Below are 16,570 nucleotides of genomic sequence, written 5' to 3'. Positions count from 1 at the left end.
TTTTTTATCCAGAAGCAAACAACACCTGGACTGACCCATCAGACATGGAATCCAGGATGCTGAATGACAACATCTCTTTACATGTTGACGCCTCCATTTTAGAACGGGTAGAATTGAGCCCTTGAACCAGACAGTGGATAAATTCTCTACATTTTAAATGGCATCTTCTTTTCTAACAGCATTAAGTATCACTTCTCTGTGATAAAATTGTCATTCTCTGAATATTGCCTTGTGTCTCTGATTTAGGTCTCTCAGAGTCTTATTGCCAGGGCCTCATATGACTAGCCCAAATCTTAATTTCATAGTAGTACATATTATACTTAGTAGGGAGTTTACATCTTTTCAGTTAATGCTATACTTCATTATATATATAATATTGAACTATACTATGTAGTTGAATATTTATTTTATCTAGTCCCTAGCTTGTTTTTCATGATTTGTGAAACACTTATATGTAGTGATTATTTAAACTCAAGGCAAAGAAGGAAAAAAAGTTTATAAAATAAAGGGATTCATTTGGAGAATCTATTTCTTGTTCATAGTTACTTATCTATAAACAGTATCCTACTCCCTTACCTCTCTCTGGTTTTATGCATGTTATAGTATATAAACAAGAACCTTAGTTTGAGTTCAGTGTCATCTCTGCCTGTGCTGCATCTTGCTTTCATGATAATGAAAAAAAATCCATCTTGTGATATTTTTCTTTGGGGAGTACAAGAAAAAATATCCATTTCAAGTTTTATGTTATCCTTTCTCTTTTATAGAATTTTTTTTGGAGGAGGTGCAGGAGACACCTGTGTAGGAAAATAATTTGCAAAAAGTCATTTATGAAAATCTATGTACAAGGAGTTTGGTGGAGCTCTTTAGGATCTTTATCACTCATCAATGAGCAGAAAAAGAGAGAGTGTGTATGTCGAAGAATTCTGTTGTCAGGGTTGTTCGCACATGCATGGAGCCTTATTGCCCTCACATGACTAGGAATTTCTGCCTCCCTGGCCCGTGGCTGGAAACAGCAGCACCAGTTCCTGGAGCATCAGCATTTAGTCTACAATGGCTCCACACTGATGGCTGAGAGCAGATATGTCATTAGCTCTTGGAATGTCTGAGCCTTTGGGATGGTTTCTAAAGACTTCACTGTGGGAGAGAAGACAAGATCTCACTAACCAGGCCATTTGTGCTTGCCAATTTCCCTTTACTTCAATGATAGGAAATACGATCCTGGGTGTGGGTAATAGCTAGTGTTTCCAGCCCACAGTGAATTTTCCTCCAGTCTTGGCTGGTTTACATGTCCAGAGTCCTTACCTTTATTCTCGAATGTCTCATCTTTAATTTAGCCAAGAGTTTTTCTACTAATGCTGATATATTTTATTTTTTTAAATAAATTCGCAGTTAGCTATAAAATTAAATACATGTTTATCAGATGTATTTGGGTTGTTAGGGAATTCTAGGAAGACGGTATAGGAAAAAATATTGTGCAGGAGGCATTGGGTTGTTTGGCAAAAGCCATTGTGTAATTGGGGACCCTGATTATGGAAATGGTTAAACCAGCAAAAGCAATACACATAAAAAAATAATAAAAATCGGTCCTGCAATTTTGTGTTGGAAACTGCTAGCAGCAGGGTGCTTTTCATCCATTACTGTCATGTGAATATTTTCATCATTTTGCCTCTGGGCTTTAAAATGCAACTAATCCACTACCCACAAAACCCATTTGCATAAACAATAAGAAACGAGCTGGTCAGGCTGCATAGGGAAGGCATTAAAATTACGTTAGTGAGATGCAGATATAATGAGAATGTTGGTCTCAGAGCAGATTGCATCATAATCCGCTGAACTGCCTTGGACTTTAATTGAGGGTTCTTTACAATGCAGCTACCATCCTTTAAAAAAGAAAGAAGAAAACATCTGGCCACCCCCCTCACCCCCCCCCCCACTCCCTTTCTCTTTCTTTCTGTCTCTGCTTCACACAATTTCCTGGCTTTAGAATTCAGAATTCTGTCTACTGTGTAGGATAGGGGAGAGGGGGGGATGGGGGGAAGGAGGGAGGGAGGGAGGGAGGGAGGGGGGGAGGGAGGGAGGGAGGGAGAGAGGGAGAGAGAGAGAGAGGGAGAGAGAGAGAGAGAGAGATCTACTTTCAGCTTTCTTTTGAGCAAGTGAGAAATGCCCAATTGTTTTTCCTCTCCCTGGTGTTTGTGTTCATGAAAATAGCATCTATCCCAGAGAGGCTGTGAGAGTCTGCTGCTGAGCTTCTGCTCCGCCCCCCCCCCCCCCTTTGGCATGTGACTGACTGCTGAGCAGGTATTCTTCTGGTCTTCACTTTCAGGATATAAGCACTTCTGGGCAGGGCAAGCCCACCAAGATGTCCTGCCTACTGTGACTGTGTGACTGCGCCCCATGGTGCAACAGAAGCTTTGGTAGCTTTACTATAATTAAACAATGAAGTCCTTCAGTTAACCTGCTCAGGAAAGTAAACACTCCCAACCATTCAGTTGGTATTTCTCTTTATTTTGTCCTTGAGTTTTTACTTTTTGTTTTTGACACACCATTAGAATCTGTTGATTTATTATTAGTCTTATTGTTTCCTCAAGTAAATCAGCATTCTTGAGCTCAAGCTGACCTCCATGCCCTCTTCCATAATTTATTCATGACAGTAAAAACTGGAAACATAAACTCCTTTTCCTGGACAAATGGAATAATGTTTATGTAGTTGATTGTATTAAAGATGAGGTAGAGAACTACACAGCATGAAGATGACATAGCACAGCTATATAGGTTCCAATCTATACGTTCTGTTGAGAGATGGCTTCCTCATTTTACCTCACTATGACATTGAGGTTGGTTTTCATTTTGCATAATTTGTGAGGAATACACTATGTATTGGTTAAGGTATTTGTGATGAATTTGGTCTTGACATTTCAACACTTACTGCTTTGAGGAGCACATACTTTATTCTATATGGTGCCTGAGGGAAAAAACCAAATGGCACTTGTCTTCTCCTTCCATCTTTTTAGAAGCTGTTGGAAAGCAACATGGCCCAATGGAGGAGTTGTGAAATATAAAGGGTGGGTCTGGGAAGCAGCAATGAGACATGGTAGCTTTAAAGATGCTCGTGTCAGCATGCTGCATAGAGTACCCCAGGAAGGAAGAGTGGGATTAACAAGACTTGGTGGAGAGAAGGGCAAAGGACCTAAGGGAGTCCTGCTCAAACCCATGATGAGTTGTGGGTGAGTCAGTCTTCATCACTGGGCCTTCGCTTCTTAGGAAAATACGAAGGACTCTACTCTTCCTTAATCTTTAGTACTGCTTGGCTTTAGAGAATTGGTTGAAGCTTTGTCAACTTGAGGAATTGAAGACTACTTCTTCCTTCCCTCATCGTTTAGCCATAAAGTCTGGAACAATACACATCTCTTCACTTGGAGGTAAAGACACAAAGTCTTTAGTCAGAAGCATGGTTTAAGACCCCATGGCCCAGGTCCTGCATATGTATTGGCCTCTGTCAAGGAACAGTATGGAAGACGGTAGAGGACCTTTCTGGTGAGTCAAATGCTTTTGGGTCATCTTTTTACTTGAAGAAGAATGTGCCTTCCATACACACAGAGCTGGTAAGTGTGCCAGGAGACATGAGATCATCAGTATGCCCTGAAATCGGCATGGTGAGGGTCTGCAGAAACTCATCTCCCTAGGGCCCATTTCCTTATAGGCAGTTTTATTTCTGCAGCTCTTAAAGCTTATTGCAGGTGTTATACCATATTCTATTCTATACATGTGCCTTAGCATGAATGCTCCTGAGGTCTGTTTCTTTGAGCTTGTAAATTTTCTCTTTCCCATTAAGTGTCTATACTTGTGTAATTCACCAAAGCATTTATCATAATTTATAAGCTGAAGTAAAATCCTCCAGTAATAGGTATAATTTTCATCAAATGGTTTCTTACCTTTTCTCATAGTTAGGGCTCTATTGCTTGATGTGAAATGGGAGCTGCCCATAGTTATAACACTCTGGTTTAGAGATGAATAAAAATGATAAAGGTATCTTAGTAGCACTCCTTTTCCTGCACAAGCTTGTTAAGAAACCTGTTTTGGGCTACCAAGAAGAGACTTGATACCCTATGAGCATATATAGTGAGAGGAGGCCCCCCTCAGTCACAGTCATAGGAGAGGGGAGTAAGGGGAAAATGAGAGGGAGGGAGGAATGGGAGGATACAAGGGAGGGGATAACAATTGAGATGTAATATGAATAAATTAATACAATTTATTTTTTAAAAAAAACCCTGCTTTGTTGGCCAGGTCCTTCCAACTCACTTCATACCCAGGTAGAAAAGGGACATAGGCATTTTATTTAGGTTCACTTAATATATTAGGAGACTATTTAAAACTCATTGGGCCACACATAGCTCTTGAGAAGTCAAGATTTGTGTATATTATGTAATACACAGCCATGCTACTTTTTTCTAGCTATTAATCTAAATTTGAATGTAATTTTTCTAACTTCTGATCTCTTCTTTGTGCTGTTTTCTGAAGTGTGAAAACTTGAAATCATTTATATAGTCAATAAAAATGTACTGAACCGTATTGATGTTAAGAGTCATTCTGAGCACTGTGGATTCATCCTTGAACAAAACAAATAAAAACCCTACATTTATGGAGTTTTTACTGTAGTGAAAGAAAAGGAGTTAAAAGAAGAGAAATATGTGTGACGCAAAGAGAAAAATAACAGAGGGAAAGAAACACTGGGGCTGGAGGAAATTTAGTTTTAAGAAGTATGGTCAGGCAAAATATCAAAATGATGACATTTCATCAAGGAGACAAGGGTATAAGATGAATGGATAATGGGCAGTAGTTTTGTTTTTGTCCTCAGTGGCTGGAAGAATTGAGTTTCTGATTATGGAGAGGTGAAAGGCTCAAGGAATAAGACATCTGGAGTCTGTTGTTAGCTGTGATGTCTCAGAAATATTCAAATGGAGATGTCATCAGGCTGTTGGGAATCTGGAGTTCAGGAAATTGGTCCAGACTGGAGAACATAGAAAGAAATGGCTCTACTGAAGGGAATTAAGCCAGTTTTTCATTGCAGATTAGTTATGCTTAACTGCTCCAGGGACAGGTGTAGGATTGTCTTGTTTATTGCTAACAGGATATGTATTCTTTTTTTTTCTTTAATTTATTTATTATTATTTTTTATTTACTCATTTTACATTCTGGTTGTAGCTCCATCTCGCCTCACCCCCCAGTCCCACCCTTCCTCCCTCTTCCTTGTCCCCCTCCCTTACTCTTCAGAAAAGGGAGCCCCCCCTTTCCATCCACCCCAGGTCATCAAATCTCATCAGGAGAGTGTGTCCTCTTCCCCTGTGGCCTGGTAAGGCAGTCCCTCCAGGGGGAAGTAATTGAAGAGCTGGCAAGGGAGTCCATGTTAGAGAGAGCCCATTTCCCTTAGTAGGGGCCTGATATAAAGCCTGAGCTGTCCATCAGTTACATCTTTGTAGGGGGCCTATGTCCAGTTCATGCAAGGTCCTTGGTTGGTGCTTCAGTCTGAGCATGCCCTCTGGGCTCTGGCTGGCTGGCCCTGTTGATCTTCTTGTGAAGTTCCTGTCAACTCCAGGACCTTTTCTCCTTCCCTTTGCCACAAGGCTCCCTATGCCTCCTCCAATGTTTGGCTGAGTCTCAGCATCTGTTTTGAATCACTGTTGGGCGGAGCCTCTCAGAGGACAACTCTGCTTGACTTCCTGCCTGCAAGCATAGCATTAGTAGAGTCAGAGGTTGGTTCTCTCCCATGGGGTGGGTCTTGGGTTGGGCCAGGCATTGGTTGGACCCTCTCTCAATCTCTGTTATATCTGCTCTATCTTTATGCCAGCACATCTTGTAGGCAGAATGACTTTTGAGTCAAAGTTTTTGTGGGTGAGTTGGTGTTCCCCTCCCTCTACTAGGAGACTTGTCTAGTTAGAGGGTGTCCTTTTCAGTTTGTATGACCCCTGGTACTAGGAGTTTCTGTAGAGTCTCTTTCATATCCCCCTGGGAGCCTACCCTGACTTAGGTCTCCAGCTTGTCACAGAGATGCCCCCACTCAGTTTCTCTTTTCTGTACAAGCCCTTTGTCCTCCTGCCCCCTTTCTCCCAAGGTATGATCTCCACTCTCATTGTCTGTCTGTGTTTCTTCTCCTACTTTGTTCCTACTTATGCAGATAGCCCTAATGTGGTGTTTTTATTATATATTTTAAGGTTCTTTCTCGTCCTTCACATCCAAACCTAGGGCCTGTGTCTCCTCCCTTTGATCTAGGCAGGCTTTTAGATTATCTTGACCATCTGGGAATGAGAGAGAAATGACGTGGGATTTCCAAGCCAAGAGCACCAAAAATGTGTTGTTTCTGTATTTCTTCGGCCTGTTCGCCTTTCGCACTGAGCCAGCATGCCATGAGACGCCTCAGGCCACATGAAAACATGCATGAGCAAAGGGGAAGCTTCCTGTTTCTAGACTGAATTAACTGATGTGACAAGATCCACCCTACCTATGAGAGGTATCATTCCAAGCACAGAGGTCGCAGCCTGAGTGCAAAGCAAAAAGTGAGCTGAGACCAGCATTTGTCCCTCGCTGCTTCGTTACTTCAGGTGTGACACCACCATCTACTCCGCATGCAGGCAGGCAGACTGGCGCTTTCCTACATTGCTTTTGCCAGGTATTTCGAAGTCACACGGAGCGATTTAACTGAAATACACTTCCTCTGTTAACACTGTGTAGAACAGACACTATCGGTCCCTGGGCAGCCCTACCCAAACTGCTTTGCGCCAAAATAAAAGTAGGATTGCTTTTAAGGCATTGTTCAGAGTGCTGATGCTTATCCAGAGACTTAACAAGATATTAGGAGAGGGGACATATGCTGCTTTTGTTTTCCAAATCGCTGCATTCCTACTCTGTGACACACAGTGGGCACGCACGCACTAATTGTTTTCAATGAAAGAATCACATTGAGTCAGAAGCTGTCCTCTCGCAAATTAAAGGGAGGAGTTTGTGAGCAGCAAGAACGGTTCCGGTTTCGATTCCTAGGTTTGAGAAGCAGAGCTCAGCTTCGAAAGAACTCAGCTCAGGAGAAGCCAATCCTTGGTACGCACAAGGAAAATTTGGTTACTCAAGAAAACTTATTAGCAACGAGAGTCACTTACTTTGTAAGTTACTGTAGAACCTTTCCAAGAAGAGAGTTGCTTGAAATGAGATGCCGCGGCCTCGAAAGGCTAGTTGCTGGAGAGGAGCGTTTGTTACTTTAATCACCACTGTGGGGCTTCGTTGTCTGAACTGGGCTGCAAGTGTAGTCAAGATAATGAACGCGCTGCTTTTACATAAATGATTGTGCTCAGTTATCCTAGGTGTAGAAAATGACTCCACTGTAGGCCTTAGGGTGTCTGTGGGGACGGAGGAAGCGAAGGGAAAGAATGGACTCAGGATGTGCCAAAACCGGCCGGAAAGAGATTATCCCAAGTTACCAGACGAATAGCAGAATGGCGGCATAGTCAGACCGTAATTAGTCTTTGCCTCATTTCCTGTTGGTGATTCACATAGAACTCAAGTCTCTCTTAGACCTGGTGGCTCTGTAGAAGACACTCTAATGCCCCCCTAAAGAGAAAGGGACTTCCTGTTTGGAAACAATTTGGTATTCTGCCTAACCCCACGCCCCCCTTTGGTGTATTTTTCCTGGAATCTATTGCCGTGAACATTTTTATATATAAATAAAAATAATCCTTACAACTACCATAGTAAACTCTATTATTATGTTATTTTATAGTGAGGAAACCAAGACCCAGTGGAGGATGAACCCCAAGACACTGTATTTTTTGTTTTTTAATTTTTATTTTTTGATTCTGCATTTTAAAAGATATGTATGTATGTATGTATGAATGTATGTATGTATGTATGTATGTATGTATGTATGTATGTATTTTGGTTTTTGGATTCAGGATTTCTCTGTGTAACCTTGGCTGTCCTTGACTCACTTTGTAGACCAGGCTGGCCTTTGCCTCCCAGGGTGATTGTATTACAGACATGTGCCACCGTACCTGGCCAAGTATTTGTTTTTTATTTTAGGTGTGTTGGTGTTTATCTCCATGTGTGTACTGCACATGTGCATGCCTGGTTTTCAGAGACAGCAGAAGAAAATATCGGAACCCCTTTAACTGGAGTACAGATGGTTGTGAGCTGCCATATGGGTGCTAGGAACTGAACTGAACCCAGTTTCCCCACAAGAAGAGTCAGTGCTCTTAACCACTGAGCCGTCTCTCCTGCCTAAGATGCAGTATTCTTGAAGTAGATACAAAACTGTTTTACCAAACAAAACAAAGCAATGGATTACAGTCCAAGGTACTCTTTCCGACATAATTTATAAGTGAAAAATTTCAAAATAAAATATTTTCACAAAATTTACTTATTTTAAGAAAAATTTCAGTTACTGTTGTGAATGTGTACATATGTAAGAGCAAGTGATGTGGACCACAAAATATGAAATAGTGGCAAATGAGGTAAATGCAAACAGCTTAAAAATACTAGAAACTAAATACCATGCTTTAATGTATATATCACTCCTCAAGTCCCATACTTGGGTAGATGGTATCTGTAGGGGGCCTATGGGAACTAAGTAGGTCCTAAGTGTGGAGCATTCATGAATAGGATTAATGACATATAACTAAGGCCCAAGAGACTCCTACCTTTCCAGCATATGAGTACACAGCCAGGAAGTGGGCCATCACCAGACAATGAACATTCTAGACTTTTGACATCCCAGCTTTGAGAAACATTTCTATTGTTTGTAAGCCACCCAGCGCATGTACTCTGCTATAGTAGTCTCAAGGAATTAAAGCAGCACACACATCAGACTATTCATAGCACTCCTCTCTGGGCAGTGGCTTGAGAGTTGGTTCCTTCTCCTTCTCTAGTCTGTGTGGTCGGCAATTAAGAGGTATCCTTACAGTCACAATGCAAGCTATTAAGACAAAGCCAAGAACCTAGGCTCCGAGCTCAGAGGAAAGACCTAGGTTTAAGCTATTGATTTACATATATAAATGAGAAAGAATACTTCTCATGTGGCTATTTATGAACTCAGTTGTGGAGAGGAGAGAGATGAGCCATAAACTAAGGAGACTCCAGTAAGCTAAAACTTTCATGGCTTACTAAGTGGTGGGGGTGGGGGGGCGTTTATTCAGAGGATAGAATTTTAAATCTCAAGGGATTACCTCAGCACTTCCAAAATGAGATATAGGAAAATCTCTCTCTGCCCACCTCCCCCCCCCCCCCACACAAAGCCCACATAGAATCATAGAATAAAAGAAACATCTGAGAAACACAGGTCTGGATAATATTGAGTAGAAAGGGCTCAAGGATGAAAAATAATAACACAATTATGTTGAAAAGCGTGGCAATCTTTGAAAATATATAATATATATTGTTTTTTTGAGACAAGGTTTCTCTTTGTGGTCCTGACTGGCCTGGAACTCTCTCTGTAGACCAGGCTGGCCTTGAAGTCACAGAGACCCATTTGACTTTTCCTCTTGAATGCTGGAATTAAAGGTATGTGCCACTACCACCCACAAAATATTTTTTTTAAGTTAAAATTTTAGCTTTATTTTATGTGCATGGGTGTATTGATTGCATGTGTCTGCCACATGCATATGCTGCCCAGGGAGGCCAGAAGAGGGCACCAGATACCGCAGAACTGAAGTTACTGTTCTTTGTGAGCTGCTATGAGGGTGCTGGGAATCAAAACTAGGTCCCCAGGCAGAGCAGGTAGAGATCTTAGCCACCAAACCATCTCTTCAGCCTAATATACATATTTGAACATATTGTCGTGTAAAAGAAAGCCCTTCACCTTGGCAACACATTAGGACCACTTGAAGAACTTGAAAAACGCACTAATGTGAATATTTCCTCTTCAGGGTAGTCAATCTCCTTTTTCAGTTTTAGTAAGAACTTTTTTAAAAAGTGCAATCGTACAATGATCTATGTCTATAAAGAGGGCAATACGCATCCTAATTGGCCAGCAGCAGTCACCACAAAGCCATGGGATGCCCAGCCCAGGAGATGGGAATCCTACGTGATTAGGGGAAGAATGACAAGGAGCAAAGGACTTAAAGAACAAACAAAGCCAGCCCTCAGAGGAAATCAAGACAATATATAGAGGAAGATAGTGAATCCAGATGGGGGCTTGCTGCTAATCTCCCCAAAGAGAAGGTGCCAGAAAATGTGCAGGGAGTCAGCCCTTCTGAGAGAAACAGGGAGACAGAGCAGGACAGTGTTTCTGGAAATCCAAAATAAGGAACAGAGAGGGGAGAGGGGAGGAGAGGGGAGAGGGGACAAGAAGGGAGAGGGGAGTAGAGGGGAAAGGGGAGGAGAGGGGAGAGAGGAGGAGAGAGGAGAGGAGGGAAGGGAACAGGAGCCTCACCAACCTCTCCTCCTCTCCTTGTACTACCCACTGGAGGATCTAGTGGCAAGTCTCCACTATAAAACAGCAAAATAAAGAAGTCTAACACATCAATATTAATGAAAGAGGTTCAAAATGCATCTGGGAGTGTGGAAATACATATATATCTTAAAAAAAAAAAAACCAAAAAACAAAAACAGGACCAATCTGGCTAGAGGGCTGGCTCAAAGGTTGGAAGCACTGTCTGTTCTTCCAAAGGTCCTGAGTTCAATTCCCAACAACCACATGGTGGCTCACAACCATCTATAGTGAGATCTGGTGCTCTCTTCTCATGTGCAGGTATACATGCAGGCAGAACACTGTATAAATAAATAAATAAATAAATAAACAAACAAACAAAAATAAATCTTTAAAACAAAAAAGGTATGTGTTACCACACCCAATTAGAAAACATTAAAAAAAAAAAAAACCAAACAACAACAACAATAAAAACCCAAACAGGATCAATCCTAACATCTAGCCAGTAAAAGTCTTAGACTTCAAAGGTAAAAAGAATGCTTAGACCTTTTGGCACCCTCCCCCTAATCATTGGCCACAGACTATATATATCTATCTATCATAGAAAACATACAAAGCAAGTACAGTGAATGCTACAATTTAAGTAAAATATCCACCCATAGGCTCATGTGTTTGAATGCACTTGGTCTCCAGGCGGTGATACTGTTTGGGTGTTTGTGAATCCTTTAAGGTGGAACCTTCTGGAGGAAGTACATCACTGGGGGGATGGGGGAGGGCTAGATGCTGAGGTTGTATTATGCAGCCTATATCCTGCTCTTTCTTGAGTTGGTCTCATGCTGCTGCCACTATGCTTTCCTGGCCATGATGGACTCTCTTCTTCTGGATCCACAATAAACCCTTTTAGAGAAGCTTTGGTCAGAATATCTCATCATAGCAACAGGAGAGGAATTAGTATGGTGGAGTACCATTTCAAGTAAACTAAGGAAAAAACAAGCTGTCTTTCTAACGTAAGGTCACTGTAAGGTGGGTTGGACTATGCCAGATCAGCTCCTACCACGATGATTTCCTTGATGTGGTGGCCTTTTCTGGAGCTACAATAAACCTTTTCTCCCATAATGCTTCAAGCTTCTGAGACTAAGTGTCTGTTGCTGTGGCTTTGCAACTCAATACACAGCCATGGATGAAAAGAATGTATCACCTACTCCAAAGCCCAGGGAACTTTTCAGAAGTGGCAGCAAGAATGTAAGAACTAGAGGAAAGACTAAAGTGTTATGCAGCAATTCCCTCTGAATTGAAACAGCGAACCCTGGAGGGTCCTTAAGACTCAGCAAGTACTCAACAGCCATCCAGAAGAGAGGATTCTGGAGACTCAAGTAAACAACTCTGGGTATCAGGAAGTTCCTGAAACCTTGGGCAAAGTCCCTCCCCCATTTCAAGTCTGCACTACACCTCTTATTACAATAGAGGAGAGGCTGCTCACAGCAGTAATTTGGGGGAGTAAATATTTAGAAATCAATTTGACAGACCCAGCTTATCTCTTTGCTCTTACATAACCAAGGTCATATAAGCAGTAAGGACTGCTAGGGAGAAGAGACTCTGTAGCCTGCTGAGCAGCCTACGTGCAGAGAGCTCCCGAGATGCAGCTTTTGTGAATCATCACGCAAACAGGGGAAGGTCTTCTGATGATGCAGCTGCTTCTGAGTCGTTGACACTCCTGTAAGTAACCTCTCACCCATATTCCTGCAAGCGAGCGAACTCACTCGTCTGCAAACTTGGACTTCAGTAGAACCATCTTATTCGTCTGGTGTTGGTTACCAGCATGACTCTAGCACATCTTACAGGTGTTGGCTGATTCTTACATTCTTGGGACAGGACAATGAAGAAGGAACAAGGTGCTCTCCGAAGGGCAGTCAGATCTAAACTTAAGTTGAAAGCCTAGTTCTCAATGATGGTACATATAGGTGGGCCCTTCAGGAAGTGACGAGGGTTAGAACAGGTCAGGTCTTAGGTTAGTATTAGCACCCAAGGAAGATGAAAGACTAGAGATTTCCTTTTCCATCATGTGCGGGATCATGGGAGGAAGGAGTTAGGTGCAGGTGAGGCAGAAGGCCCTCAGCTCCCCTGGCATTCCAACCTTGGTTCCAGGTGGTAGTACTGGAAAAATCAGAGGTTGAAGCCATCTATTCGTTGGCTATTGTTTCTTATTGTAGCAGCTGGAATTAGTACAGGATTCCTAAGTAAAAGATTGTGTGCATAGGCCATCCGGCTGTAGACAGGGCCTGGCAAGATGGCTCACTGGGTAAAAGTGTTTGCTGCCAAACTTGATGACTTGAATTTGACTCCAGAATACACAGTGGAGACAGCAGACTTCCTAGCAAATTGCCCTTTGAAACTCTCCAGTGCATAGTAGCATATACAACACAGTCCACATAAAATAAATGCTAAAAACAGTTTATAGATCAGTGGTTTGCATCTTGCTTTCTTAAGAGATGCTTGGCAGGATCTGAACACATGATTTTTTTTTTCTTTTTCTTCTAGTGTTGGGAAATGTCTTCAGGAAATACTTTTGTTGTTTTACTTTTTGAGACACTTACTCTGTAGTCTTGGGAGACCTTGGTCTTTTGCCTTCCTCCCAAGTACTGGAATCATAGGCACGGTGAAAAATTTCTGTTGGAATTAGGTAGATGCTGGTAAATATATGCAATGCTGATATCCCCATGAATGAGACTGACTGCCCACAAAATGTGGGTGCATGGCCTTGGTCCAGACCCTGCTGCAGAGGCATCATTTCCAGGGGCTGAGGTTGTAGCTCACAAGCTCACAAGCCAGAGAACTTACCTGGCATACAGAGAGGCCTGGGCTCAAACCCCAGCACCTCATATACGGGGCATGAGGGCGCATGCCTGTGCAGTCCCAGCACTTGGAAAGTGGAGGCAGGAGGAGCAGGAGTTCAAGGCCATCCTTGGTTACATGAGTTAGAGGCTAGACTGGGATGCTTGAGAACCTACACTGAATGAAAAAAAAAAAAAGGATTTCTTTTTCTACAGCTTTTCTCTTTTTGTGTCTCACATTTGGAACACAAGGACCAAGACGAGGCAGCATGGCCTTTTAGAACAATAAACACCAACAATTAGACCCATGAAATAGTTTAACAGCATTAAGAGCTGTGTTCCCGCAATTTCCTCTTCAGACTCCACACGAGATGGATTCTCACCAGTCTAGACTACTAAGTAATCAACTCTGACCACTGAATCACCGCAGTACAATGGTGCCCCTCTAGCAATGTCTTTAGTCCCATGAAAACACCATTTTATACAAACTGTAGAACGCTTCAAGGGGCTGTCTCGGCGTGCCCCTTTACCCTCTTATTTTCTTCCTTGTTTTCATTTTCTTTCAGCATCATTAAATGAAGAACGTGTGAGACCAGATAGGTGCAATGGAACCTGCCTCCTCCTTTCCCACCCCACATTACCTTTACCACTCAATATCCACAATCACCCTTCAAAGGAAAGCCTTGCCGGGAGTTATTTTATTTAATTTATTTATGTAATACAGTGTAGAAAGCTATCATGGCATAAGCAATGATTCTGTACAATCATCCTGCAGAAAATTATTTTTGGAGAATTCTTGGTAATTTGAGACCAGCAGAACACTCCCTCCCCCCACCCGTAAAAGTGCTTACGATGAACAGGGATTTTTTTTTTTTATCAAAGATCCAAAGATACATGGACAAAAAAAGTTCAAATTCTCAATGCCTAATGTGTGCACATAAAACAGGCACAAAGAAATCAATGTGTACCCTCTTATTCCTATATCACAGATAGAGCAGAAGCAGCAATCTGTACAGTAAAATGCAATCATGGAAAAGAATTCTCTAAATCATTTGGAATACTTAAAAGTGTTTAAAATGCATAGTGATCAGGAAAAGAATACTTAGACAAGAGAAGCAGCTAAGCGCCCACGTTCACATGAAGCATCCCCCATCGATTTTTAAAGCATATTTCAAGTAGGAGTTAATCGGGCCACAAACCACAAGAATAATATACAACGGGCTAAGGGCCTATGTATGTGATAAATAATCAGGAGATAATCTATTCATGCACTAGTTTGATACAGCTAATTTTTTTCTTCTTTTTTTTTTTAACAGTACACAAAACCCATTAATAATGTAGTGTAGAGACCAGAATGGAAAGAGAGAAAGAGAATACATTACTGATTTGTATATTAATTCAAGTTCAGGCATCTACTTGTGTTACAGCACAGCTGTCAAAAGGCGATGATGACTAAAAGAACAGAAGGGTTTGTTCCTTTTCCACGTTATTGTATAAATGAACACCGATGGGTAGTGAAGCAATGGTTTTGCTGTCCAAGTTCCGAGGCCGCTGCTGGGGCGCTGGTTTAGTTCTGCATCTGCTCAAAGAACTTGTAGGTTGGATTCTCGTAGCCATTCTGCTGCATCTTGGAGAGGTGGCGCTCCTCTGGGGTCACGGCAGCGTCAACCTAGAAAGTGGGTGTGAGATTCAGGTTTAAAATGCACCAACATAAGCCGGGCGTGGTGGCGCACGTCTTTAATCCCGGCACCTGGGAGGCAGAGGCAGGAGGATCTCTGGGTTCAGGGCCAGCCTGGTCTACAAAGTGAGTCCAGGACAGCCAGGGCTACACAGAGAAACCCTGTCTTGACAGCCCATACCCACCAAACCAAAACCAAAAGCAAAAGCAAAAGCAGAACTCATCAACACTTTAAGGGAGCATGGCTCTACAGTGAAAGGACACACTATATGTTCCTTTTCTTTTGCTCAAAGTGCAGAACATCCCTGATTTATCTCCAAGTTCTCACATACGCGGCAGAGGCCATGGCTTATGCACATGCTGCATCTAGCCACTAGGTGGTGCTTTAAATCTGGGGCAGGCTACTCAGGCCTGCACAGGGCACTTTGGCTGAAATGGCCAGCACTGAAGACATGGGGTGGTAAACTGGAAAGAGCATCACACGAAACATGCACCGAGTGACACTCAGATCTGTGCAGAATATAACGCTCAGCTTTCTGGGGTCCCAAGAATCTTCTGCCATTTCAGTGTACTTTTATGTTTGTAGAAAGGTTAATGAGAGCTCTGAGAACCTATTGATTAAAATGGTAAAATACATAAATAAAAGGGGGGTATTACTTGCCATGAAAAAGAAAAACTATATAGAGATATGCTGTCCTAATTATTATATATAGCACATTCTTTCTATCTATCTATCTATCTATCTATCTATCTATCTATCTATCTATCTATCATACCTACACATGTATAATTTGCAGTGAGTGCTGGGGGCTGGATTCAGGGTTTACACATGCCAGGCCAGAACTCTACTGCAGGCTTAACCTGTAAGAGCAGGCCAGCATTATAAACACGCTCTCCTTCAGCCACTGTCACGCCGAGCCCTGCAGGCTGTCAGTCTCTGTAGATTGTGCAGGGCACTTATCTCTTTATGGTAGCTAATGGCTCTTCCTGCTTCTGTATTAGCAACTCCCTCTCCCACTCCCAGTGAGAAGAGGAGGTGCCTGCTTAAGTGTGCTGGATTAAGAGGAGCTCAGCCTGCGTAAAACCCCTGGAAGATGATGAGACTCTGTCCAAGTGCACACAGAGTAAAGCATGTTGGCAGAAATGTTAAGGTGTATCCTATGGGTTTATTTCAAAGGGCTATTTCTTATTCTGCACAGGACTGAATTGAGCTTCTAGCCTCATTTTTCAGGAGGACCCCATTCTCCCACTGCTGAGCTTTGCAGGGCACTGATACCAGGGCAATTTATCCAGTGCCCCCTGCCCTACTGCCAATGTGGCAGTTTGGACCCTGCATGATATCTCACTGCAGTGGTGTGTGTCGGGGGGCAGGTGGGGCAGGGAGGGGAGCCAGAGAGCACATGGTAGACAGATCTAGTGGGTCATGACTAGTCCCATCTACAAAGTAACCCAGATGAAGAGCCTTATCGATATAAATTCGTCCATGGCCACTGGGTGTGACCCCTACCTCACAGAACCAGTGACTCTTTTTAGCTCAGGCATGAGACAGACTTCATGCCACAATCACCATGCAGAGCTGTCTTTCTTTCAGGTTCTCATTATCAGCCCTGACCCCTCCTCCTATCTTCAGGAGGTGGGATATGGCTGGGAGCT

The 16,570-nt window shown here is 42.5% G+C and overlaps 1 protein-coding gene across 6 annotated transcripts in view; it reads right to left on the bottom strand.

Moving 5' to 3' along the window:
- Positions 1 to 13,928: 13,928 nt before the first annotated feature.
- The window catches only part of APP (amyloid beta precursor protein), a 216,219-nt gene continuing 213,577 nt past the window's right edge, over positions 13,929 to 16,570 (bottom strand). For all 6 annotated transcript variants that reach the window (XM_084802345.1, XM_084802346.1, XM_084802347.1 and 3 more), the window contains one exon: positions 13,929 to 14,908. In XM_084802345.1, coding sequence (XP_084658471.1) covers positions 14,807 to 14,908 — 102 coding nt within the window. In that variant the 3' untranslated portion in view covers positions 13,929 to 14,806. The remainder of the gene's footprint in view (positions 14,909 to 16,570) is intronic.

This window comes from Acomys minous, assembly GCF_964271855.1.
Source record: "Acomys minous genome assembly, chromosome: 11".
NCBI lineage: Eukaryota > Metazoa > Chordata > Mammalia > Rodentia > Muridae > Acomys > Acomys minous.
The sequence above is the reverse complement of the archived record's forward strand: the minus strand, read 5'-3'. Positions and strand labels throughout refer to the sequence as shown.